Source organism: Haliaeetus leucocephalus, unplaced genomic scaffold, assembly GCF_000737465.1.
Source record: "Haliaeetus leucocephalus isolate CR32 unplaced genomic scaffold, Haliaeetus_leucocephalus-4.0 Scaffold848, whole genome shotgun sequence".
Taxonomy (NCBI): Eukaryota; Metazoa; Chordata; class Aves; order Accipitriformes; family Accipitridae; genus Haliaeetus; species Haliaeetus leucocephalus.
In genome coordinates, this window is record NW_010973284.1 from 15401619 (window position 1) to 15429580 (window position 27962).

The 27962-nt window shown below is 39.7% G+C and overlaps 1 protein-coding gene across 4 annotated transcripts; it reads right to left on the minus strand.

Moving 5' to 3' along the window:
• Positions 1-62: 62 nt before the first annotated feature.
• On the minus strand, positions 63-27890 carry GTF2B (general transcription factor IIB). Of its 4 annotated transcripts, none has more exons than XM_010582589.1 (9): positions 27823-27866; positions 26743-26915; positions 25054-25160; positions 14051-14184; positions 7183-7329; positions 6917-7046; positions 6023-6304; positions 1210-4383; positions 63-373 (listed from the first exon to the last, which is right to left on the minus strand). In XM_010582589.1, exons 3-8 carry the CDS (start codon positions 25082-25084, stop codon positions 4250-4252), a joined length of 858 nt encoding a protein of 285 aa, XP_010580891.1. In that variant the 5' UTR covers positions 25085-25160; positions 26743-26915; positions 27823-27866; the 3' UTR covers positions 63-373; positions 1210-4249. The 4 variants fall into 4 exon arrangements, with proteins under 4 accessions (XP_010580891.1, XP_010580893.1, XP_010580890.1 ...); XM_010582591.1 differs by having other exon boundaries at positions 26743-26888; positions 27823-27862; XM_010582588.1 differs by lacking the exon at positions 26743-26915 and having other exon boundaries at positions 27823-27890.
• Positions 27891-27962: the final 72 nt, after the last annotated feature.

A 27962-nucleotide genomic window follows, 5' to 3' on the forward strand; every position in this document is an offset into this window, starting at 1 on the left:
ACTAAAAAGCTGTACCTCAAAAGTTGAAAAATAATTTAGACCAGACACTGTGCATGTTTGTAAACCAAGACCTATTTTTGGCATCTGGTGTTCTGTGGGCAAACATTAATTCTTAGAAAACCAATTTCCCACATGGTTCTTAGCTCTAGTACCATTCAGAGCTGATTGCATATGTAATCTCACAGGAGGTTCATCCTAGCCAGGAGTTTGCTGTTCATGGGCTAAGACAGTGAAAATCAGCACTCAAATGAATTCAATATTTGTAATTTTATTCATTAAAAGAAGAAATGCAAACCATTTGAATATGCAGTGCTAAGGTGGTTGTTTAAAATCTTGATGCTGGACAGACCTGCAGGGTCAGGCAGGGGAGAGGCTTAGGCAAGGAAAAAAAAAGTTAATAGGTCTAAATCAAGCATTTCCCCTCCCCCCCCCCCAGGAACAAGACAGGCATCTTTACCAGTGCTACAAATCATGTTGGGCAGAGTGAGTCAACTTTTCAGCATTACTTATTTCCAGATTCTAATTAATAAGCAAATTATGTTCCTGTATCTAGCTGAAACCAATACTTTTGAGGTACAGTGAGCTCACCCTTTTTGGTTCCCAAATATATATATGAGCATCTAACAGGGTGCTTAACACTTATGAAAGTATCCTCAAAAATATCTTTTTGTAACTATGTCTTGTACAGAAATCTTTTTTTTAATCTAAGTAAATCACTAAAAAAAAAAAATAAAAATTAGAGGGCAGGGGAATTTCACCCAGTTAAGCTGAAAGAAAGCACTAATTTTATCTCTGTAGTTTTTTAAATATTTTTAGGCAGATTAAGATTTTAAACCCTAGATTGTAAATATATTTTGCTATACTTTATCTGTATGTGGCTGCTCAAGCACTTTGTAAGGAAATTAGGATATTTTAGAATGGTACACTATGCATTAAAATGAAATGTGCCTTTAACAAATGTCATTCTAAGTGTTTTGCAGTCATTAATATCACAAATTAAAGTTCTAAATAGAGTAATTTGTAAATTGTGTCCTAAACATGATTTTGCTGTTTCTTGGAAGTGATTTGTCATGTTTTCTCCACAGGTAACTTCAGAAAAGAACTTGGACTCAGGAAGGGACTTATAGAAACCCAGTCTCTTAGTGGTAGCTTAGTGTACTTCCATTCATTTTTTAAAATAACAAAATAAATAATTATCTCTGAGCATACCTTCTTTCTGAGGCTGGAGGAAGGTAGCCTCCCCTTGATTGGGTGATCAGCCCTTCTGAAGGGAGCAGAAGACCATGTCTGTTGAAGTCTGGCCAGCTTCAATCAGCATTCTCCCGTCATAGGCTTCCTTTGAGCACATGGGGAGACAACACTTACTCCCCTCCTGGGTGTTTCTTCCATTATAAGTCTCTTTCTTCCCCCCATTATACAGGAAAGCTCTGTAAACGAACAAAAACCTATACCCAACCCTCAATGAGCTTGTTCTTTAAGCAGAGAACAAAGCTTTCTTTTCTGATGCATTTAGCAAATAAATCTTTACTCTTAAGAACAAACTAAAATTTCATGAGACCATAGCCTAGAGCTGCTTCAGTTCAATACCTAACTAAGCAATCCTGCCAGAAAGGGCTGGCTCCAAATGAAGATACAGTTTCAAATACCTAGTCTAAACTGCTGCTGAATTAACATAGGAGGTACCTGAAGATGCTATGCCCTTGCCTTTGTTGTGTGTGGGGAATGCAATCCTTCAGCACTCCTGTCTTCTCCCAGGCTCACTGCTGAACCACCTCCCAGCAACAACACACACGCATTTGCAGAGAACCCAAAACCTATTAACACCTGAACTGTAGCTAGTCTCCTTGCTTTCACTATAGGGTCTAGTTGTCACACAGCCTTTGCTACCACTTAGCTTTGGTAACACAAGAAGGTAGCAATTAGCTAAAAACAGGCTACAGAGCTGCAACAACCTCCTCTCCAGCTCCCCCACACCTATCCCTGCAAGCCCAAGAACTGCTGGTGTACTGTACACACAGCTGCACACAGACATCCCCCACACTGCCAAGAAGTGCTCCAGTCAGGAACAAGGAGAGCTCATTTCTGCATGAGAAGCTTCTAAGGAAAGCCAATTCCTTGGCTTCATCAAAGCAGCTTAGTAAAGGGGTCATAACTGCCTAAAAAATGAGAGTTACACTCCTTTTTTTTTTTTCTGGATATTAACCATAGTCTACTGGGACCAGGGGTAACTGGTTTTCACAGTGTACAGCCCCTTCAAGCATACTCTGAGTTCTACCTCTTTGGGCTGCACAGTTACTACCATCTCCACACCAAGGGAGGCACAGGAACTGGTTGCAGGATTGCAGGAAGAGGCAGGGTCAAGCCAGGATAGTACATCCCTGCCTCCATCTGCTGCACTCCAGAGCTTTGCAGAGACTTATTTAAATTTCAGTCCAGACAGCTTTTGCTGTATGTGACAATTTCAACTGCAAATGCTCACCACTCACATGTCAAGTGCTCCTGCATAATGCCTGAAAGCATTTAAAATAAGAGCATTATTGTAAATCTAAGTTTCAGCCATTTTTAACCTGCATTGCATGCCATAGATTTAACATACTAATCTGTGCCAGAAAGTACACTCACAGTAAAAGAACTTTCACCTTTGCGATTCCAACCTGTAACAGTACATTAAAGGTCAGGCCCTGCCTAGTCAAAGCATCACACCTTCTTGCACAGAGGTAGACAGAGTGGCTCAGAGCAAGACAGGGAAAGCCCAAGTAACAGAAAATGTTGCAACAAAGTTTAAGGAAATACATGAGAATACAATCCCTCCAGACCACTAAGAACACCACCTTTAACATCTGCACCAGATTTTATCATGACTGCAACCAACAGCTTCAGTGGTGTAATAGAACTGTACAGCCTTTGTTATTTGTTTACAGAAAAAAATGCTGAGCTGCCACATTTCAATAGAAGAGGATTAAAACTAAACCAGCAAGAAAAGAGTGAGGGCTATTGACAATTAGTGCTATTAGCATTGGACACACAGCCTTCCCCCTGGATGGCTTAGGGCCAGATGTGTAGCAAGCTGACCCCTCAGCTGTTCATTTTGGTAATTAAAATGAATTTGCACCTGTGATACAAAATTAACTCAGGAACCCAAAGACTCCCAGTTAAGTACATTTGTTGCTTTGCACACAAAGGGACACTGTCAGGAGGCAACTAGTTTTCAAAGCTGTTAGGTGGGGGAGGGCTGAATATTTTCTGGCCTTCACTCCTCAGCACCTGGTACATCATTTCAAACAAGCAAGTGCTCACTTCAAACATAACAGTGCCAAAAGCTTAACCACTGGCCAGCCAGACTGCAGGGTGGACTGACAGGCCAGAACATTTAACAGAAACTTTTACCAGAAATATTTTTTACCTGCCTTTGTACAGTACCAAGCATCACAAAGATGTCAGGAATTCAACTAAAGTTAAGAATCCTTATGTTTCTCTTTAGCTGCTTTGTCATTATGTCGAATTCACAGAAGCGAAGCAGAGACACATCAGTGAAAATGAGGGAGACTGTGCCAAGGATGTGACTAACCCTTTCACAACGAATTTGGGTATCTTCAGCAGCAGTTGTGCTAATATTCAAACTGCTTTTCAACAACTGCTTGCATTCTGGGTTAAGTCATCCACATGCTACTGTACAGCTAACTACAAATACTAAAGTCACACTAGAGATTAAAAATTGTCAAGAAAGTGAGCATTTAAGCAGCCTTGTGACCAAGTCTATAAGTATGAAGCTAACTCTACCATTCTTTTGGACTGCATTCCAGTTCTCAGCATGTGGAACAGTATGTGCATGTGAAGTTGCAGTCATATCAACAAGATGGTAAGTGTTTTTGGAAAAGAGTTTATTTGGGAATTACATAATATTTTAGATTTTCCAAAATACATCTTACTAGATCCCTACAAAAGAAATCTAAATAAGTTCAACAATATGAAATTAAGGTTGTTGCAACAATCATTAAATATTTACTTCCACTAATATATACATAACGAAATGCCACACAATGAGTTTGTTTACCCTTGGAATGTGTGCTGCGTTCCAGCAGTTACGCTCCATCTCCATATCCTCCAGTTCCACAACATGAAGACTCAATATTAACACTTTGTACATCCTTTATTATAGGCAAAAACCGAAAGTTTGTTGTTGTTGGGTTGGGTTTTGGTTTTTGTTTGTTTGTTTTTTAATAGAAATTAAAAGTAACCCTCTGCAATTTCACAGCTGTGGTAGTTTGTCTACTGGGGTATCAAACTTGAAGTCTGCTGGGAAGAGATCTGGAGCTCGAGGATAGATCAGCCTGTACGATTGTCTAATCGTAACATCAGCCACACCAGCAATATCACCAATTTCTAAGACAAAAAGCAGATAAGTGATTAGTTCTTACTTTTGCCATTTGTACTGAAGAAACCAGCAAGCATAATTTATCAAGAAGTGCTATACACTTAGCTTCATTCCTAACTCTCCCAAAAGCCTGGTAAAAAGGGTTTTAACCATGGTGACTAATACTTTGCATACATAAGTCTTCTCACGTGCCATAATTCAACTTAAAGCTATCCATCTTGGAATAGTATCAGTTTCAAATTGGCAGAGGGCTAAGAGTGCAAAAGTCATTAGAAACATCTACTGCAAACTCTACATGTGCGTAGCAACATTCTAATAAATCGTCATCAACATCAGGATCATTTTTGTGCTTTAATTAAATATAAGCAAAACCAGCAAAAAAATTAGGCATAGACAAAAAGCGATACCTTCAGCTAAACATGAAAGACATTTACTTTAAAATGCACAGAGAAGTAAGTCAGAGGCACAGAGCACTGTTTAATGAGCTGAAGAAACACTTGAGATGCACAGAAACTTGAATTTATTCCAGATTTAACCAAGTTTGAAATTTAAACCTTGAACTGCATGAAAGCCTTCAGCATGGTCTGAGGACACTGAAGTCAGTATGGAGTCATGTCTGTATCCATGGCAGGCAGGTTTATTTTAACAATCACTCTTAAGAGCCATAATCCAATAGCTCAAGGTGAGCAAGGATGAAGGCTGCGTACTGCTTGGGCTCTAGATCACTCACATGCCCAGGAAACTGCCAACATGATGAAAGCTCCAGGGACAGAATAAGTAGTGATTAGTGCAGAACAAAGCACCACAACCTGACAGATAAAGGCTATTCTTTACCTAAAAGCATCTTTCCACTAAGAAATTGCTAGATTTTTAACATTTCTGACCTGAACTGGACTAGACACATCAACAGAGCTTTCACAGCCAGCTACCAGCACTTGGATCCACTTGTCACACCAAGTTCTAACCACCGCAGCCTTAGCTCCCTTCCTTCCCCATGCACCACCCACACACAGGCCTCATTCTCTTGAGCCCTGGAGGCTGATCCGTGCTGCTCTGAAACTCAAGAACAGCTCTGAACCGGCTTCCTAAACGCTACCCTGCCAGAAGAGAGTAATGCCAAAGGTGAGCTACAACCAAGCCTGCTATCCCACCACTTCCAGTCTTTATCACAGGCTCACAAGAAGTCAAGGAACATGTACTAATTTACGAGATTCCCTGGCTGCTAGAATAATTAAAGACTCAATGTAATCTAAAGCCATAATGCTGCCTGCAACTGTCCCCCAGTTTGCATTTGGAGTATTGTAGAGCAGCAGAATGTAACACATGCAACTATTAGCATGGATAAGGTTAAAACTATGCTCATTTGAACGCACTGGTCTATTGCATTCAAGAATCCAACTCATAGTGCTGGAAGAAAGTGAACTCAAGTTTATGTTGAGCACAGCCAATTACTCAATTTTCATTTTGGGGAGTGGGAGATCCTGGTTTGGTCCTTGCTGCGTGCAGTTAGAACAGCAGCTTATCATTACTTGCACAGACCTCACGCAAATTCTACAACAACACTGAATTCTCTCAACCAGCAAGACACGGGGAAGGAGAAAAACAAAAAATGATTTAAAAAAAAAAAAAAAAAAAAAGAAGTTTTACCTTTTTGTGTCCTCTTTTCTGCAGAAGCTTGTGATGCCATGTAAATAGCTGCAGCTGCTACAGAGATAGGGCTTCTCCCAGGAACCAAATCTAATTCCACAGCCTTACGGGCAATATGTGTTGCTGCCATTTGTACTTGTTTGGGAAGACCCAGATTGGAACAGAATCTTGACATGAAGTCTCCAGTTGTAATCAGATCAACACTTGTTTCGAGAGCTTTCAAAATAAGTTTAAAACACCGGCCTATTTCCTTCTTTGAAATCCTGGACACTGCACATATTTCTAAACAAAGAGTAAAAATTAAACTTTAGGCTTGACAGCATTTGCTCCCCCAAAACAATCAAATTTGATTCTCATTATATTAAGACCCACAAAGAAGGCCAATGTCATGAAGGCCACCATCACTAAATAAGCTTTGCACATCTGTGAAACTTCCAAATCACTTCAGTCAGGGCACATTTTTCTTAAGGAGCTAACTAATACAGCTTGCTTAGTAAGGGAAATTTAGTACTCAACGCCAAAAAAAGCCACATCCCTGTCAGGGAAGAGTTGCACATATTTACTGCAGAACTGTCGGTTCAAATTCAGTTACAACAGTCCCCATCACCCTCCAGTCAAAGCAATACCTTTTAAGTTTCACCAACACTCAAAATGACTTTCAAATGCTAATTTTTTTTAATGCATTATGACCAAAAATCCCATGCCTGAGAGCCTACTCACTTCACAAATGTAACAAATTTCCAGACCCCCTCCTATCATCCCCCCCAAAGGTGAGCTGTAGCTGAGACCAACCAATTCAGCAAAGTCCAGGAATGAGAAAACCAACCTCCTACAGTGACAGTAACTAGACCTTTACTTCATAGCAAAATTGAATCTGTATCACTGAGAACTTACCTTTAAACGTTCTTGGAACACCCTCTTGCCTACAGGCTATGTAGAGACAAGCAGAAGCAATAGCATCATTACTCCTTCCCTTCAGGCTCTTTTGCTCATACACTTGCTTGAATAAATTATTTGTTCGATCCTTCAAAGTAAGAAGACTAAATTTAATTAACTCTAGGCCATTTAATTAGCAGCAATATCAAAAATTCATGTGCTCATTATATTATGCTAACTAAGTCAATGCCAGAACAATTTAAGGGAGGGAGACATGAACTTACAACTATATTTCTAGGGAGGTTGATTCTGTCTGCCATGTTCGTAATTTCTTTAAAAGCATTCATCATTGCACGATCAGAGCTGCTCATAGTTCTGCGATTTTGGTACTTTGAATTCCCAAATTCATCAAAACTTGCTGCACCTGTGCCCTGAAAAGAAAAATTTTTATTGTCAATGAAACACAAGCAACTTCCTCCTCATTTCAAGAGCAAACACCTTCCAGCTTTATACACCTTAATACAAGGCATTCAGTTCGAACAGTTGTGTAAATAAACATCACTGAGTAAATCATACAATCGAGCACTGTTTCAAGCATCAGGTTCTATACTTTACACAAGTCTCAAATAGTGAATTGATTTCCACGGATTATGCAGGGATTTTTCTTTCCTAATGTAACAGTATTTTAAAGAATAAAATGAATAATATGTAGCCAATGTGTGACTCATTACTCCTGTCACCAATGCTGAGGTCCAAGACTAGATTTCATGCAACCCATATGTCAACTGGGCTGCATCTGCACTGTGGCAGACTGGCGAGTCAGAAAAACAAAATGTTATGGCCAACTGGAGACCAGTTGTTACAATGATAACTCAAATATGAAAATGAAGGCATGGGCAAAGAGAACATCCAAACCAATGACCTATTCAAAACTAATTTGATGCTGTGCCTGCTAGCAGTTGCAAGCCTTAATTGTGGCAAAATGTAAATATCCATATATTCTGCCTTTACAGGAAAACAACAGACCTCTTTAAAGAAAAGCTTGAGGTCTTAGAAGTAAGAGTCACCAACTCAACCTTACAACTTCAAAACAAACTTCCAACATGCTTTTTTTTTTTTTTTTGGACCTTACAACTGATAGTGCAGATTGCATACTTCTGTTAGATATACAATCAATTCTGCCCAACTAAGAGGGTCTAAAAATGTTTAAGGTCTTCACTTAGCCATCAGTCTGAAACACGTCTTTTAACAAATAATGCCGTGCCAGATTAGTACTAGCTGATGACGACAACATAGCCTGTAAGATCAGAAGAGCAATGTCCATAATTTATACTGTCTACTTATGCGTTTGCTGTCACAGTGTGTGGGCCCATGAGTTCTCTCAAGTGCAAAACACTTCTTCATGACAATTCCACGTCATGAGTAGAAACTTGGATTCCCTGAATCGGCAAGCATTTATTTCTTGCTGGGACCTTCAAACAATTTAGCTGGGCAACGGCATCCAACTTTCATTGCAGACAGATTTGGTCATTTAAACAAGCTGATACGATGGCCACTGCAGACACAGACCACTACACTGTTCTGTTTTGCCAAAACCAGTAAGCATAAAGCAGATCTTGATCTACAACTGACTGCTAACCTGGCTATTCACATCCAGCACTTGCACACAAAAGTTCTCAGGTTGAAGACTCAGCAATGTATCAGGATGCCTGGGTGGTACAAGGTGGGGCCAGAACACAGTGAACAAAGGGCAGACCACACCCTGGCACCACTGTATTCCTCTGAGCTGCCCAGATGGAGTCAGAGCTCATTTATTCTTTCCTGATCCATGTTCTTGGGAATTGTCCTTCTATTTTAAGACAGCCTCCAATTCTATAATCTCTCCCTGGTGCACATCTGCATTTAATACATGTTCTTTGGCTGACACTAATAACACTCACTCTCGACCATTCACTTACACTGTTCCAATTCCCCACACCCAAGGACTCCAGTTACATCCATTTCTGATGACTTCGGTGGATACCTCTATTGCTGAGACCCATATCTGTGGTGCACGCACACTTTGATACTGCTGTGGAAACCAAGGACTCCGGCACAAAACACCCTCCCTCACAAGTTTCCTTAGCCCCTTCGATAGGCCCTCTATGACAGATGCCAATTCCAAGATTGTTCTTGGGTTTTTTTTTCTACTCCTTCAAACATCCTTTCAGATGAAAGAACCGCCCAGAAATGACCCTGGCACCAACACAGCAGAGGGCTGCTCCAAAGGCAATCCCACTTCCTTTACTGGATGAATACCTCCAACTATCCAAAGATTGCCAGTAAGGTTCAAAGGTAAACAAAGAGCAAGAATCAAGCACAAACTTCAGGCCACAAAGAGCATTACAAACCTATCTGCAACACTAGACCTTCTTTTCAGAAATTATGCCAAAACAACTTCCCTTGGCCCAAAACATACACATCTTGGGTCAAAAGGCTCCTCCCTGGCCATCATTCATATCCCTGTTCCCTGCAATGCATTACAACATTCATGTGCATCACAGACTCCTAGGTGAGCGCCATGCACAAATGCTTACAGGAACTGCATGTGCTCAAAATCTTATAGATGCCAGAAGAGCGACCACAGACAAAGGCCTAACAACCCTGATAGCAAGTCCCCAGTCCTTGTTCATTCAGGCTTCATACCAGATAGTCCTTTACCAAGAAGCACTGCTCTGTCCTGGGGCCATCAAGTATTCCCCTTCACCACAGGGATTTTCCCTGGTCCACTATACAGCACCTAAAAGGTTTTTGTTTTGTTTTTAAATGGTTTTCCTTAATCTCTCATTTTTTACTTTCTTGCTGGTACTTATGGTTACCTTTTCCTTTGAACATTTGCTTATGTATATTGAAACTACCAATACAGCTATAGGCAAGTACTGTTAGCCAAAGGGGTTTACCCTGTCAGTATAAGCACTCTCCAAGAGTCATACCCAATATACAGCTCACAACTATAAAAGGGTTGGAAAATACTCTTCCATCTCAACCACTTAAATAAACCACAGCAATTCTTCCTGCATTTGCTATTTAAATGCACCATCTACTTTCTTTCTGGAGCTTTCAGTAGAGAGACAATGCTTCACTGGCTTCAGCCCTTGACAACCATGTCAGGAGTCTATTTCCCTTTGTGGAAAAGACAGAAGCCATACAGTTTTAAATGAAATTAAACAGACTTTAAGGATTTTTAAGGATTGTGTGTTTTACTGTTGTGGCCTTTATGAGACATCTACTTGTATCTTTCCCATCTCAGCAAAAAAGGTACCTGTCAAAAGTCAGGAATTCCACCTGTTTGGCTTTCAAACAGAGCAGAAACCTCATGAATACGATCCTGGAAACAGCCTCAAAGATAGCTAGAGTGAGAAAACACAGTCCAGTAAACAGTGGTAATCTCTGAAGGGGCTCAACGGAGGTTAGGCTCACAATGCTGGCAGCCAACAGCTTTGTACCCCAGTATATCCTCTTTAATAGCAGAAAGTAGAAAAATCACCATCATCCACATAATTGACTTGAGGTTATCCACAGTACCAAGAAGTGCCCCCAGATCCAGCAGTCTTCTTGCACAGTACAACTACCTCATTATAGAGTCTGATGGATCTTTTCTTCTTTTTTCAATCATCAGCCCTTGATATCTTGCCACTGCTTATCAATATAGCGTTTCTAGATCCAGGCCATGCAGTCTGACAACAGCCAGCTGGCTGTTCCAGAGGCATCTGATCAAAGGATAGGAATTCTATACCAGGAGATTGCATTAGTTTCTTGTTCAACCAGCCTAAATTCTTTTGTAGTTGCGCCCACTACAAAAAGGAATAGATTAACTACAAAGGGTAACAAAAGACAACTTTTTCCACAAGATAAGTAGCAAAATTTAACGTTTTCTTTATATCAAGGCAAATCTAGGACCTGCTTGTTCAGTTAATTTTATTTTTTTTAATTTTACATGAGGATTTTAGAAATAACTATAATATTCTGGCAATCAAGTCACAACTAATGCCAGAGGTCACTACATCTCCAATTGATCTGCACTGCCATCAGATCAACTGCAGCACACGGTATCTACTTTCAGAGATACAGTTCTGTGCCATTATCCTGAAGATCTGCCTGAAGAACGCAAACCACTTCCACCACAGCCAACTATGCTATTCATCCTCCTCTCCACAGACAAATTAATCCTTCTTCCAACACAGGCTGTTGCTGCCTGAGACAGATGGGTCCCTTAAGTACTAAAACCAATTAGGAACTAAACCCTTTGCATGGGCAAAGCAGCCTCTCTTGCTGCTAGCAGATACGGACCACATACCTCCAGTAGAAAGGAGTCCCAAAGCAGCACCTCCTGGTTTCAAAGAGGAAAGAGTGACAAACCATTCTGTGAAGCAGAACTGACCCCTTCCTCTACTATTTCAAGGCAACAGCCAGTCACCAGAACTTTACTGTTGTAACTGGCAAGCGGTTCAGACTCCAATTCCACCTACATTCCCAGGAGTCTACAATAAAACTCTGACACGATGTGCCATGAGAATTATAAATGTCCTTCTCTTTTGGATTTTCCACAACACAGGTTATGTTTTGGAGTTGGTGGGGTTTTGGTGGTGGTGGTGTTTTTGGGGTTTTTTTTTTGTTGGTTTGTTTTTGTTTTGGGCAGGGGTGGTGTTGTTTTAAAGATTCTATTATCTGTAGCACTACCTCAGGCAGAAGGGAATACATCTGTTCCCTGTCCCATGCAAAAGGCTAAAGCAATCTCTAGCACACAAATCTGGGGTCCACTCCAGGCCATTCTCAGACTTGTTGTTAACTGAGGAAATACAATCTTACCCTGCTTCATCCTCTGGAATTCATGAAGGCTGTTCTGTACTCTGTCGGATACTACTTATCTTCCTCATGACTACACCAATTTCACCCTTGTTCAACCACTGTGCATATCTAGGTCAATCCCAGCCTACTGCTGGCAAGGACTTCAGAAGACTGCTTGAGAAATGTACTGCTTCCTTGGTTTAGCTATTTTTTCTGTAAAATTCATGCCCTTTCTGCACCGATAGGAAATTTCTTCAGCATCTTCTGATACAAGCCATTCTCATCCTTCCAAATGACAGAAAAAAAAGCAGCTCCTGATACAGAGTTCTCATCAATGAGCTGACATCCCAGAGCCCCTGCTCACTGGCAAGACAAACACAGGAACTCTTGTACAGAACACATCCTGATTTGTCAAAGAGATTCCCAATTTCCTGTAGAAAATTATGTGTCCCTTCTGCAATTCCTCCCTGTGCAAATAAAATATCCACAGTAGGACAGACTGTCCCTTTTACATTCTCCAACATGATCCTGTAGTTCCAGTACTTGGACATTTTTATTCACAATTCTCATAGGTTAATCATGCCACACTGACATTCCCACATCTTGTCTTCACTAATGGCACTCTTTGCTACAGCAAGTTTGCTCATGCCTATTCTGGGCTGTTCTGGTTAACAGCAAAACTGTTTCATTAGATCAGTGTCCATCTCCGAAAATTCTTAGTTTTCACTGAAAAACTTTCACAGACATTTCGTTATGTCTTTAATTCTCTCACTGAGGCTGCTATCCCTCTTATTCTAAAAGAAGATCTGAACCTCCAGAGAGAAAAGGGTTAACAGCACAAGTCACTGTTCACCTGGATACAAATTCTACCTTTAGCTGAAGTATCTTTTGTCTTTTCCAACACACAGGTTCTAAAAGAGCTCAGAAGGTCGTCCTACCTACTGAATTAAACTGAGCTCCCAGAAACAAACCCTGTATTTACACAGTTCCAAAAAGAGACAACAGTGTGAACCTGGAGCAAACAGTCCATTTCTCCATCTGTCTACAAGGGCATATATCTGATCTTTATCACAACTGACCAAATCAGCAACAGAAATCCAGGCCCCAAGAACTACAAGTTTTCTGGACCTTTACAGGTGACATTAAAACTCCAGTGACTTCTACAGGACTACTTCACCAAGCTACTTAGCAACGCCAACTTTTTTAATGGAGCAGTGTAGAAATTAGTTTGCCTGAACAGATTCCAAAAGCCACCATAAGGCATCCTAAAATCTGGTGGGCAGCAATGCTTGGAGTTGTCCAAAACAGAAGCATCTACTTGGGACAATCCTTTGAACAGAAGGTTTCTTTTTCACCAAAGGTGAAAGATTAGCTGTCCATACCAGTATTCACAAGTCAACTTCATCTCTTTGAAGAATTCTTGGTTGAGAAGTATGGTGCACACTCCCCTTTACATATCAGTGTATATTTAGGTATGTCTGCTTCTTCATCTAGCAACATCACTGGAACAAAAACTTCTGAGAAATCCTGGTGTGAATGTACCACAACACACAAAGCTGCAATACTTTTTTAACAGTTATTTATCAGCAACTGGACCACCCTTCAGGAAACATTCAAGAAATCCACAAAAATCAATTTGGATTTTGCAGTAAAAAAATATAACACAAAAGTACCACAATGAAACCTTACCTGGGTCACTACTTCATTAAAGGGAGGACACTCGCGTGATTAATCTTGCTTGCTCTCTCATGGGAAACAGCACAGAAACAGTGGCTGTACCACTAAATTTCAACTCAAATATACATTTAATACTTTCTTCTGGAGCACTCACACCATGAAAGAATTCTACATTTAGTGCTTTAACATTAACTGGAGGAACATGTACAACATCCACGTAGATCTCCGGGTCTCCAATATGAATCTGATACAGATTTTATTACATAAAATGATAGTTCAAGTTGGGCAATACTAGCTATTGAAGCCTCAAAACTAAGCATCTGTTATTTCAGAATCATCTCAAATATACACGGCTAAGTCGAAGTGTTTCTTAAAAGACTGCAACATCAGCTTTTCTATTTATAGCAGCATACCAAAGAGTGGCAAGTAACCCCACAGCACTGCAAACTTCTCTTTTGTTGAAGAGGTCAGCCCTTTCCTGCTACCACCAGGGAAGAGCCACATTTTACACACCATTGCAATGTAAGAGTTCAGTTTAGACAAAATCTCTTTGTAAATACATTCTCTGAATAACTTCCCTATAGACATACAAACATGTAGTTGACAAAAACACTCAAACTTAGTAAAATTTAGCATTTTAAGTGTTACCTTGCCAATCATTGTACTCAAGTCGCCATCACTCAACAAAGGATTCTGGGTATCCCCGACTCGAGATGGATCTTTTGTTGCTTTGTCATTGCTGAAAGTTCTCCACTCTGACCCTACGTCTATGACCCGGTCACCTGAGTTCACAGAAAGCAACAGTCTGCATTAATGTAACATTTTGAAATATTTAATTAAACACTAAGTTACACATCAGAGTTCTCCATTATAAGAAGGCAGTCTCTTAGCATTCCCAAACAGAACAGTAACCTGCAGGACAATGTACCAAAATGTCTGGGATTTACAAGTTAAGTTGAAAGCCGGGGGGGGGGCGTGGTGTTATGCAACAAGAGCTGCACACAAGACATAAGTAACTAGAGAAATGCATCCCAAACACAAAGAGTTACAGTTAACCTTAAAGAATATCATGGGATCTTCACTATACAAGAGGAATCAAGACCTTGATTACAAGCTGGAGGTCATGGTTGCCTATGGACCTATGGTTCTCAGTGCTTAGACAAATAAGTTATTGTAACTTAAGTTCTCTCACATTTGCCATGTGTTCAAAGTGCACATGTGAATTATCTGTCATGCGTACTCTCATTAAGCTGTAGTAAATCACTTCTGTGCATGAGCTCTAGGTCCTCGGCACTCTGAAATATGCCACCTTCTAACCCACCATAACAACATTTTACAGCTCAATTCTTGTTCTTGAAGGGAGGTCTGACCCTGCCCAACTCCATTTATGCTTGACAGTATCAACACACCATATATATGTATATATATATTCCCTAAACCTTTCCTACTGAAACTTTTCAGATTGAGAAATAACTGTAACCAACATTTTGATGCAAGCAAAAACCCCAGAGTAATCACAATACAATCTTAAAAACAAACAAACAAACAAAAAAAACAAAAAAACCCAGACTACCACACAAAAAAACCCACCCACACCCCCCACTGTTGGCAGTGCAGTTCATTCTATTCACAGGTCTGGTAAAAGCTGCATCTCAAGGGTGTTGCCTCCAAGGCAATATTATAGAATTTTTAAGAATACACGTACCATAAAGCACAAAAAGAATACTTTTCTTAGTGTTTTGCAGTAAAGCAGATTACAGCTCTGTGTAGGATATCAGAACAAACTTCAATATAGTTGTCACCTTGCTCTGCTAAACCTGAGGAAAAATTCACTACCTTTATCAGTGTTTAAGTGTGATGTGAAAGAAATGTCTGCAAAAAATAAGTAGCATTGACTGCAAGAAAAATTTCCGGTATGGAAGTCTTAGCATGAAACCACAGAAGCTGATTTAACCTAGTGAAAACATAAGCAGACAGGTAAAAGCACTCTGCAAACAACAGTAATACAAGATATGAAGCTGGTGAAAATACAAGAGCAATGGACAAAGGGGTGCAGCTGCACAGTTACTTGGTGGGCGGAATTTATTCTGAATGAGGAACTTTATTCTCAACATAAAATTATACAAGGAATATGCTTGAAAATTAAAGCTGTGAATGAACCATAAGAAGTCACCACAACCCAAAAGAATAAGTTTAGGTTAGAGGTGTTCTCATCAATATTTGCCAGATATGCTCATAGCTATGCTCCACCTTTATTTACTGCTCTAATGAAAACCAAGAAGGGGAGGAAAAAAAAAAATCATCAGGAACTAGAAGGTTAAGACTATAGCAGAGTAAAAGAACGCATAGATCCCTTCGTGCTGCTACAAAGGTCTTCCCCCCTACTTGCAAGCTTAAATTAGCAGACAGCATGCTCCTCTAGCTCCTGGTCTCTCTGTAAATACTTGATTCAGTAATGCTCCTTCTATGGCCTAGCAGTAACTTTACTTTAAGACAACCCCCCAATACTGTTTACAGCATCTAAAAAAAGCAAAATGTACTTAAAATTCTGGCATGGTATAAATAGAACACCGAGTACAGAGCAATGATGTAATATTTTTTCCACACAAGTAGGAATGACCTAAATGACTCACTCAGGGATCTGCCTCTTGTGAGTTATGAACCATTCCTGCTCTAACAAAAAAGTGTTATATCACTGCCTGCTTTGGCAAACGTATTACAAACAGAGGACTGAGCCTACTATTTCAGAGTGAGAAAAGATTAAGTAGAACAAATCACTGAATATAAAGCATTTGTGTACTTAAGATGCAGTATGCACATATCTTTATTTTGCCAAGAAATCTGCTATTGCAGAAAAGAAGTTTTTCTGTATACTCTCAGCATCTTACTTAAAATATACAGAGGTCCTAGGAAGTGCATTCCACCTTTCAAAATGCTTCTATAAAAGCATGACACAAGCTAGAAATAATAACAAAAATGGAACAAATAGGCCAAAAGGTTTCCATAGATGGAAAATATACTCAGCTACAAGCAGCTAATTATCCCATTCAATTAAAAAAAAAAAGTGGCATTTATTATTTTGAACTCTTCAAAACATAAAAAACACTTCGGAATTGTGATGTTAGTACAGATGCAGTTAAGCCCCACCCTAAGTGATCAAAACAGAACCGTAAAATACTAAAGTCAGTCTTACAAAAAGCAGTGTAAGTAATCAGCCTTGAAGACTGGTCCCAAGTTAACATTTCAAGTGCTAAACTGAATTTGCTGGGTCATACACTACTGATGGGCTTTCCTGAAGCACCTGGAAAACAGGTCTGACAGTCAAACATCAGAGTAAAAAAAAAAAGCTCCCAATAAGTACCTTGTAAGATAGTCTCTGCTTTCTCACATCATTATCATATTGGTTTTGGCAGAGGTGAGTTGCGATAAGTATGGGAGTGACTGCATATTGCCTTCACTACTTCCTTTTGATGCAGTCCTTTTGAACAAAAATAAGCTTCACTAGATACAGTTACATTAGACACTCCTTTATTTAATTTTCATCAGACAGATGAGTTCACCTCCTCAGCTTCCTCCTCTGAAGTACACACAAAAAATGCAGTTTACATGACCAAACCTTTGTGGAACCCATCTCTAGGCTGATACCTTGAAGCATCTTTCTGAACACAGGAATTTTTCGTCCATTGCCCCATTTAATTTTGTAAACCATTCTTCCAGTATTCAGTTACTCTTTAAAATACAGTCTAATAGACAAACACACAGGCTCTAGTGGAAATACACACTGCAAACTTCACTGACTCAGGTTACCCACCATCTGAAAAGCTCATTTAGTAAAATGCAGAACTGTTATTCAGAACGGAAAACCTCAGACCAAGGTTACTTTTCTTCACAACTGCCAAATGCAAAGAGCATGCGCTACAGAAATGTAAGAGTAAACTCAGGTCAGTATCAAAAATTAAAATATCATTTTGAACAGGTTTTTTTAAGTTAGCTTAAAACAGCCACACATCACAAATTATGTATGTTTACTCCTCCCCTAAAAATAGAAACTGATTTCTTAAAGGAAAATATTTTCACTCAACAAGCCCTGGATTTGCAATTACATATTTATAGAGAAATAATACTAGCTATTTTAATGTTGCACTCCACTTGCAATAATTCATAATACACATGTATTTGACTCTCTTCTTGCATTTTGTATTATCTGTTATATGAAGACAATATAGCTGGAAATTGAACATGTTTAATCAAAACAAGAAATAGGATGAAATTCAAGCCTCTAGTAATGTTATCTTCCATATTCAGTCCCGAAACAGTTCTGAGAAGGTATGTTCTTAAGTCTTTTCCAGAGGAGCGCCTATGTTAGCTATACATTGCATCAAGTTCTACATATTAACAACTAATATTTTAATCTTAACATAAATATCGTATTAAAGTTTATTTGCACTTTAAAGTACCAAAACACCTATTGTTTCTCCAGAATGTTTCATTCTTACAGTTAAAGAATCTGCTGCCATCTAGTGAGCACACATATTATACTTCTAATTAAAAGCATTTTACAATGCCAAATCAAAAAAAAAATATATATATATATAGAATTACAATTAATTTCAATCAACTCCTTATTAACCAGAGTAATGAGGTGCTGAGAAAAACTACAATGAAAAACCTAGGCAGCAGACTACAAGCTGAGGAGAATTGTGAAGATGTGTAACTGCACAAAGCCAGGCTGAACTGAGCCTTCTCTTTTCCAGGCTAACAGTCTCAGCTTTCAGCCTCTCCTCGTATGGAAAATGCTCCAGTCCCTAAATCACTTTCACAATCTTCTGCTGGACTTGCTCCAGCAAGTCTCTATCTTTCTGGTACTGAGCAGCGCAGCGCTAGACACAGTACTCCAGATATCTTCTCCTTCACATTCTATTTATTAGTTTACGCACTGCCCCCATACAGTAGTACTCAACTTTATAGCTTCCAAAATATGAACTCAACTGTTTTTTTTCAGTCTTCAGCTTTAGAACTTCTATTTAAGACCAGATGTATTAAATGTTACCAAAGAATAAACTCTTGGGGAAAAACAACCACACAATTTTACAGTCACAGCTTTTTCTACAAAATTTCCAGCCTTTTGTAAAATAGTAATATTCTTTTTACAAAAAGTTATCATCTTCAATAAATTGTCAACACCACAAATGCATCACCACCAACAGCAACACCAGCCTATTCACAACACTCAGCTGAAATTACAAACAGAATCTGAGCAGACTTTCAGATGTTAAACAAAAACAAAAGAAAAATTCCCAGAAGACTTCAACTAGTTTCCAGACATCAGCAAGATCATACCAGTACCGACAGGCAACTATGAATTGAAACAGACAGTATAGCACTGTAGGTGAATGACTGTTAAAATAACAAAGGCTTAGCAGCTCCTGCATTTCAAAATGATGACAAATTTAAAAGGACTTCCAGGCTTCCTAAACCATCAACTTGTAAGAATTTTGGAGGAAGCAAATGAGAGTAGAAACGTTAAACAATCTGGTGGACAAGCCTGGTCAGTTGAAGTTACACCTCTCCAGGACTTGTGGCCTTTAAAAGACAAACAGCTCAAGTACTCACAAAGGATGCTCCAAACTACAGAATCTCAATTAAAAATGTTGTGCCTGATCTACACTACATCACAAAAATAAGAGGTTTTGGACTCTTCTTCCATCAGAGCAGTTCAGATCATTTCTAGCCCTTATTTGCCCTAAATCACTTTGCCAATCTGGTAAGGAAGCCAGTAAAAAAACATTCCCTGAATAGGTTGATTCAAAACGTTACTATTATTCCACTAGTTAAATCTAGTACTTCAACTAATGGAAGCATTCTTCATAGTGTCTCTCAGACACCTTTGGTTCCCAGCCTAGAACCCACTAACTAGAAAAATCTTGTCCGCCTTCCATGAAATTTCATGCTAAGAGCGGTGCTTATTACAAAGCCTGATTAAAGATGCCAACTTTTGGCATCTAAAGTCCAAGTTTCCACTGTTACAAGCATTATTGCTGAAACAGCTAGAACTATCACCGTTGTCCTTAAAGCTGAAATGGGTTAGGATTAAAACACAGACTATTTGAAATGCTGACTGAAAAAGGCTAGCAAATTACTTTTCTTCATATTACAAATTCCCTGTGTAAATCAAGCATCCCTGAATGTTCATGCAAAAGTCAACTATTCAGAATTTCTTTAAGTATCAGCATCCTTTATAATTAGCTTTCCTGTGGATGCAAAGAGTTTTATTTGCACGGACTAACTTTTGTCAGACACTTTTTAGTGCTCTGGACACCAAGTGCGGAAGCTGTAACCACATATAAGGCGCTAATACACATCCATATCTAAAGATTTTTGCCTATTTAAGTAACACTTTAAATTTAGATTTTACATTTTAGTTTTAAATGTTGATAATACTCACAGAAAGAAGTAACTATGAACATACACCCAAACATGAAAAGATTTTTCACCATTTGGAGGGATAAAGATACTAGAATAGACGTAACTGCATAACTGCCCTCTACTGGATCCAAGTCAGAAATACTTAAGCACCTTCTCCACTTACAGGATACTACCAACAGCTGGGGAAAATAAAAAAAAGTTTCTTTGGTTTTCAGAAAACAAGCATCTATGTATAGACACAATCAATCTTATCCCTAATGACAGACATCCTGAGTAATGGACTGGCCAGCAGAGAGGCAATCACGAAACCCCTTCCTACTCGTTTGTTATATTGTAGAGAACAAAAATATCTGCAGTATTAATTAAATCTTATCTATTCTTCACAGACTATACCTGAATTTAAGATGTGCAATTTAGATCTCAAACTTTTCAGAAGCACTAGCCAAACAAATATTCTGACAGAATTTTATAACAGCCTTACTGCTCACCACAAGCTATTGAATATTCTTCCCCAAAATTCTTTAACTGAACACTGAGCTATACACAGAACATAGAACAAACATCTGAATATAGGTCATAATCTGATTCAAAGCTTTAACAAGTTGATACATGTCCAAGGATTCTCATCAGCTGAAGACAGACTTCTGCTTTTTCATTTAAGACGACTATCCAAAAAAGACTCCATACAAGAACACTGTTCTTCTCTAAGCCATACCTGCCTACTGAAGCAGAGCTAACCAGTTACAAGATCAGGTACTAAATGCTGAAAATAAACTCCTCACTGCTCCGACTCCTGCACGCTTAAGACATTTAATGAAACTGTACAGAAGTTTAAGAGGAATCTTAGATCAGAAAGGTATTCCTACCTAGCTGAGATGCTACACAGTTGTACATGCTACTAGATTCATTCTTATTCCCCCCTGAAATTCAGCTCACCACTTTGCTACATCAAGAAAATTCAGTGCTTTGTATTCCACTTCAATTCTGCTTTCTTCAGCCCCTTCATATCAGCTGACTTCCAGCCTTTTTTACCGCCTGAAAGGTAGCAAGCAAAATATTTACCTGTCAAGAAGGAGGATTTACTAGCCTTGTGTTCTTGAACAAAATGCTTCTCCCTCCACCAAGTCTGTCTGAAGAATGAGATACGGTCAACATTTTAAATGAACACAGAACTAACTACTTCTCCAAGCCCTAGGAACTCTGTTCGTGAATTCTCAAGCCAGCACATGAACACTTACCGTACCATAAATCCTAGAAAAGTATGTACAATAAACACAAGATTTATGACAGCAGATAAACTTGGACATCGACTTGTAAAGTTTCAGATGCATGTCAATCCACATTAAGATCAAAATTTGATGGATAATTGCAATTTAGGCCTTCAACTGCCTTTCATGCAAAAGGAGCAGGAGGAAAAGTTAACAAGTTGGAAACAGTTACCATGAAAAGACAGAACACAAGTTAACCCAGGAAAGGTAACAGTGAAAAGACAGATGAGAGTTTTTAGTAGACTGAAGCAGTACTTTGAAGCAATAATAAAACAGACACCAGCTTCAGTTATACTGACACTACAAGATTTAATTGTTTTAATACTGCACAGCAAAACAGCACAGTTTATTTAGAACAAGTGAAAAATGCTGTGCAAAGAAAAAGCAGCATACTGGTTTTAACTTAAAATTTCAATCTTACTGAGACACAAAGAACACCACCTATGAGTACAAAACAACATTGATTAAAAAGCTTTCTCAAAAATCCCTTTAAAAAGCAGTAGTTCCAACATACAGCTCTGCCCAAGACATGGAATTCAACTGTTGAAGAGATCAGCTCCTTCTTCTCCTAGCCTCCTGCTCCCCCCAACTTTTCAACTGTTTCACCATTTCGGCTGCAGACCTGATAAATGCAACCTCAGCCATAATACTAATTGTCACGGTTTAACCCCAGCCAGCAACTAAGCCCCACACAGCCACTTGCCCACTCCCCCCGGTGGGATGGGGGAGAGAATCGGAAGGGTAAAAGTGAGAAAACTCATGGGCTGAGATAAAGACAGTTTATTAAGGAAAGCAAAAGCCACGCATGCAAGCAAAGCAAAACAAGGAATTCATTCACCACTTCCCATCAGCAGGCAGGTGTCCAGCCATCTCCAGCAATGCAGGGCCTAACAGTTACTTGGGAAGACAAACACACACACACCCCTTTCCTTCTTCCCCCAGCTGTGAGCATGTGAGCATGTCATCATACGGCTTGGAATATCCCTTTGGTCAGTTGGGGTTGGCTGTCCCAGCTGTGTCCCCCCCCAACTTCTTGTGCAGCCCCAGCCTCCTCGCTGGTGGGGTGGGGTGAGAAGCAGAAGAGGCCTTGACTCTGTGTAACCACTGCCCAGCGATAACAAAAACATTCCTGGGTTATCAACACTGTTTTCAGCACAAATCCAAAACACAGCCCCATACCAGCTACTATGAAGAAAATTAACTCTACCCCAGCCAAAACCAGCATACTAATAATACGGCTTTCATCTCAGATTCCCAGAATATTGATTACAAAACCTGAAAATTATCTATGCACCAGCTATTCTATCCTATGACACAGTTTTACATTTAATAAACTCACACTTTTTCCACAAACATGAAACTTTAGTCCTTTGCCACAGCAAGAAAAACATCAAGTGGAAAATACACTTAGTTTAGTCAAAGACTCTTTGCTCTGATTTCAGCCAAATTGTACTAAAAAAAAATACATATAAAAAAAGTGAAGTCACATCACTGTGTACTTTACAACAGTAAAATAAATGCACAAATTCAGCACATACAACAGGCAGTGCTCTGCAGACACCAAAATCATAATATTTTTAAACAAACCTGTACTATTTCTTTGGCTACAGAGTATATTGAGTCTTTGGGGTTTTTTAACTGTTCTAACTGATCCCCTTCAGTGATAAAGATCTCACCAACTTTCAGCCCACCTCTAAACATATTCTCAGTGGGCCCTGTTCACATCAGCTATACATCATGACTTATGTTGAAACACAAATCCACGACTTTTCTATGTAAGAAGAGGAAATGAAATCACTTCCTTTTAAAGGGAACATGTATCACGGAATCTGCAACAAATACATAAAAGTTTTCTTTTTTGGAAACAAAATTTTGTCTTCACCCCTTTAAAACATACCTACTTCACACACATCTCCAGAAAACAGGCATCAAGAATTGGATCTGGTTTTCTCCTCCTCTGAATTTACCAGACCAGAAGAGAAAATATTGAATGTTCACACTTCTATTTGGTCATGCACTCTTCAATTATTTATCTTCATCCGATTTAACTGGTTTTCCAAGCTAGCTGCTAGATACCCTAGCTAGCAAACTGGACGTATGCAGGTGAACTAAATTGCTGAAGGAAGGCAAGACAGAACAAGAACAACTAGCACAACAAAAGTGTTAAATCCTTCTAGTGATAAATCCATAGAAAGGCCTACTTAAAAAATACTGCATGCTTAAAGAAAAAACAGTTTTTACCCTACCAGTTGTGTCGGCTGTAAAGAGGACTAAGACCATTTTAAACACATTTTAAAAATTCAATTCAGCAAAAGTTTGTATTAATATTCTTATGATTCTGCTCATCAAAAATGCTGACAACTTGAACTAAAAAAAATCTCCAATGCTATTGATTCAGAAGAGAACAGAGAGTAAATCTCTAAAGCAAGAATTCCTTGTGACTAGCTAACAGAAGGTACCTGAAGTGAGATTTCTGATAAACTCTCAAGTTCCTAAAAATGAAACATATCAAGCAAAACATTTTCCTCTTATAAAGCCAGAATTATCTCAAAAGTTATGAACTGCTCAAGATGGGCTTTTCTAAACTTTGGTTCAACTTCTACGGCAGCCACACAAATAGCTGAACACGGACCAAACTATTTTTAAGCAATAACTTGGAAGCCTATTACCATATTTCAATAGGAAACATTGCTGTGGACATTTGAATTTTTAAACCAGCAAATTTATGATTCACTTATCTTTATCAGAATTTACACAACTTAAACCAGCCCTTCTTTTAACAAAGAAAGTAATGATCCTCCCCCTAGCCTTTTAAATGGTTTCATAATTTTAGAGGAAACTGGTACTCATCTTTAAATATTTTAACATTTACTTTAATAAGTTATGCAGAAGTTTGCTTTTTGCATAAACAAAAGACACACATTTTAGTCACCTGGCTAAACTAGTACTACTTTCACTGCAACTTATTAAATCTCCAGTTTTATGCTAACAGCTGTATGAAAATTTTTATTTCTGTGCAAGACGAGCCAAAACAAAATCACCACAGTCTAGGAGAGAAATATTTTAAATATTTAGCACCACTGAACGAATCACCTGAACATGCACCCTCAAAACAGAGGATTTTCTTTTGGTCATGGCATGTCTAAAAAAATTTAACAGAAATAAATGAGGTTTAAAGAATGATCATAACATGAGCATGAAAAGTTTTCCATGCAAAAGGAATAAAGACAGTAAGATGCACAATAAGATGCTCATCCTAGAAAAGATACATAAAAATGAATATGCAGCATGTTCTATGACATCATTCTCTCCCTCTTTCTCATTCCAAAGACAATGCCTAAAAGGCCTTTCATTTTAAATATTCCAATATACTTAGAAATACAATTTAGCCTGTGGAGATTGCTGTCACATGAACCAAGTGAAAGAGCTCAGCAAAATTCCAGAGGAAAAACTGCATATTTACTTTGGATAGTATTAAAAGCCTTAGGAGAAGTAATTAACAAAAACAGGTGCTGGCAAGGATATAAAGAGAAATCCTTCAGGGCAGAAGATAACCTCTAACTAATGGAAAACTGAGAAATATTTTTTTTTGTAAGCAAATTATCTGACAAAGAGATTTTATTACATTTCTTATACTTTCCTGACTGAAACAGGAGTCATGATTAAAGACAGAATACTGGACAAGACAGCACAATATTCTAATTCAATATTATAACATATTTTAAATTTTCAATCTTTAAAGAGTTTGATTTTTTTCATAATGCAAGAAGTTACCAGAAAACAGACTATTCAAAACAGTAAGCTTTTAGCCACGAGAATATCATACAAGAAAACATTTAGGCATCAAGAAAAAGCCTTTTAACACTCGAGTTATCATATACCAGTTTTGTGGGAAAACAAATCTACATGCACGATTTAAGTTATATGGTAGTCATAAAAATATGAATAGCTACTTACCTACTACTAGACCACACTCAGAACAAATCATATCACCAGCTCTGTAATCCTCTACTAAAATGGAATCTGGATGATTTGGGCAAGTCACTCTTGGAAGTACATCCAAACTAAGGAAAAAAGAAAAAAAAATTAAAGTATTAATCACTTTTAATCAGGCAAGTTGCATATCCAAAAGTGTAAGAGCTCCTTGCTGAAAAGAACACTTTAATAATACAGAATTTACAGTGATTTGAACGATAGAATATTAACCTAAACACCTGAACTTCACCTTTTTTTTAAATGCTCTAACACTACATTTGACAATCAAGACTTCAGGTCATCTTAAATTCCAAATTTTTTGTGGTATATCTTGTACCAAAACCACTTCAAATTAAAACATCAAAAATCTAAATAACAGACTTAATTAAGCGTAGTCTCACTCGCAGTCTATCACTAAACAAAGCTCCCCAAGAAGTTAGTGGTGATTGCCTCATTCCAAATGAGCGTTCGCACTCATGCTAATCAGATCAGTATTACTTACCAGGTCCTTAATTCAGGAAGCAGTGCACACACAACATGTATTTTTAGAAAACAACTGGTTCTACTAGTGGTTTATTATTTCCAAGTATCTGAAGAAAAAGTCCTATTTTAAATTAAGCAACTCGTTAATTGTGAGATCTTAACAAAAAACTATCAGCTCATGAAGGGGGTTATGTGACAACTGCGTCCAATAACAGGGATCTGTCTCTTTCACACCCCTGCATCTTCAAGAGTTACAGCAGAAACAACTTCCTGAAAAGCATTAGCACTATTTAACACAACAGCTTTAAGTCACTGACTAAGGTAATAACCAATTGGTTCTAACCAAACGTTTTAAAATTAAATACCTCATTCAAGCTACTAGTGACTGTTCAGTAATTCTGTTAAAACTGACCGTTTCAAAATTGTAATAATAAATATTTACAACTGGGGTCTATATATTCAACAAAGTCATTTTGCTTGAGCTAAAAAGCAGAAGGTATGGAAGTTGATCACAAAAAACTTGTCATGGGTACCCACCAACCCCAATCTGTGCCAAAAAATAACTTCTAATCCTTTCAATTGTAGAAAATATCCTATCAGAAGTTAAATTTACCTGAGTTCCCCCCTTACCCAGTAGTCCATTATTTCAGTCTAATCTGCATTCCATCTTATTTTTTAGGTACTTCTGATGAGCCAAAAGTACAAAAAAACCCAAACATTTTAATCCAGTGACTGTTCAGAAAAGTATAAGATTTGAAATGAAAATCAAAAAATCAACATCATTATTAATATTAAAGCCTCCAGAAAGAACATGTACACACAAGATTTTCAGATGTAAATTATATTCACAACGCTACATAAAAGCTCTTTAAACTTTCCTTCTTGCTACTCTTAGCCAGTAGTTTCATATGACAAGACAAAACTGTTGACAAAGCATGTGCAATCATCTGACATTTGGCATTATGCAAAAGGCAAGCGACACACTAACCAAAAGAAAAAAGATATAAAATCCAGAAGCCTGAAAGAACAACAACAGTGTTTTGTTTCAGACTTTACCTTCACAAAACGCTGTAAAAATTAGTCTTCCTATCCCAGGTTACCTCATTTATCTAGACCTATATGCTGTACTACTTCTTTGTAACATACAGGTTCAATATAATAAGCCAACTATATTGAAGGAAAACACACAGCACGTGTGTGAAGGTCCATCTCAGCAAAGAGCTCCCGAGTTTCAGTAAGACTAGTAGGTAGGAAGCACTCCCTAGATCCTAGGACAGGTTTAGCAGGAGTAATAGAGTCGCTCCACAGTCCGCTCCACGGGCCTGCCTTCATTCCTGACTTGAAAGAAAACCTCGATACTTCTCCGGGAAAGAAAACAAAACACTAATTCGGAGCCCGAGACCCGTCTGGCCACCGACTAGTGCCCGTACGGATTTAGGGTGGGAGCCTAAAAGCTGCTTCCAGGACCCGATAACCTGGAGCCAAGCCAGGGAGCCGCCACCTCGGCTCAGAGGCGGCTGTGAGCGTGAGGGGCGGCCGGGCGGCACCGGGGGCTCCGCACCCAGGCGGTGCCCACCCGCGGGAAGGCGCTCCACGTCCGCCCGAGGGCCTCACAGCACGCAACACCCCGGACCGAGAGCAACCCTCCCTCCGCGAGAGCCGCGCTCAGCGGCACGAAGATAAGGCACTGCCGAGCTACAGGAGGAGGGCTCGATCACAAGCGCCGATAACACCGGGCTCCCACGAACGAGGGGCCCCGGCATCAACGCACAGATCGCCACACAACCCCCTAGACGCTCACTTCCTCTCGGAGCGCTACCGATTAATAACGACACGAAGAAGCAAGGCGGCGAGCTAAGGCGCCCTCGCTCGCCCCCCCCCCCGCCCCGGCCCTCCCGGGCGCGGGCGGCCCCTCCGAGGCCGCTCGCCCGAGGGCCGCCCGACCCGGCCCACACGGAGAAGCCCTAGGAGGCCCAGCCCCCCCGCGGCCCGCTCTGGCCTCCTGCCACCCTGAGAGCCCCACGGAGGACCGCCCTGGGAGACGGGAAACCGGAGACGGGCCGGCTGCGCCGCCAACAGCGAGAGCCGCGCCGAGCCGGGGAACACCGGGGCCAGGCAAGGGCGGCGACGGCCACCCGTTCCTCCCCGGGTGGCAGCAGGCGCAACGCGGCCATTTTCCCTCCTGTGCTGCGGACAGGGAGACGTGGAGGAGCCCCTCCCGCCTCCTCCCTCGCGGCCCTTCCGAGCGCCCGGGCCGGCCTCCCGTACCGGCTCGTGGACGCCATCTTGCCGCCCTCCCGTCGCAGCGCCCGTGGTAAGTCTAGGGACGGTGCGACGATTCCCCCTTATATAGCGACAGCGGTGGGCGGGGCCCGCCGAGCGCTCGCTACGGGTCGCGCGAAGGGACA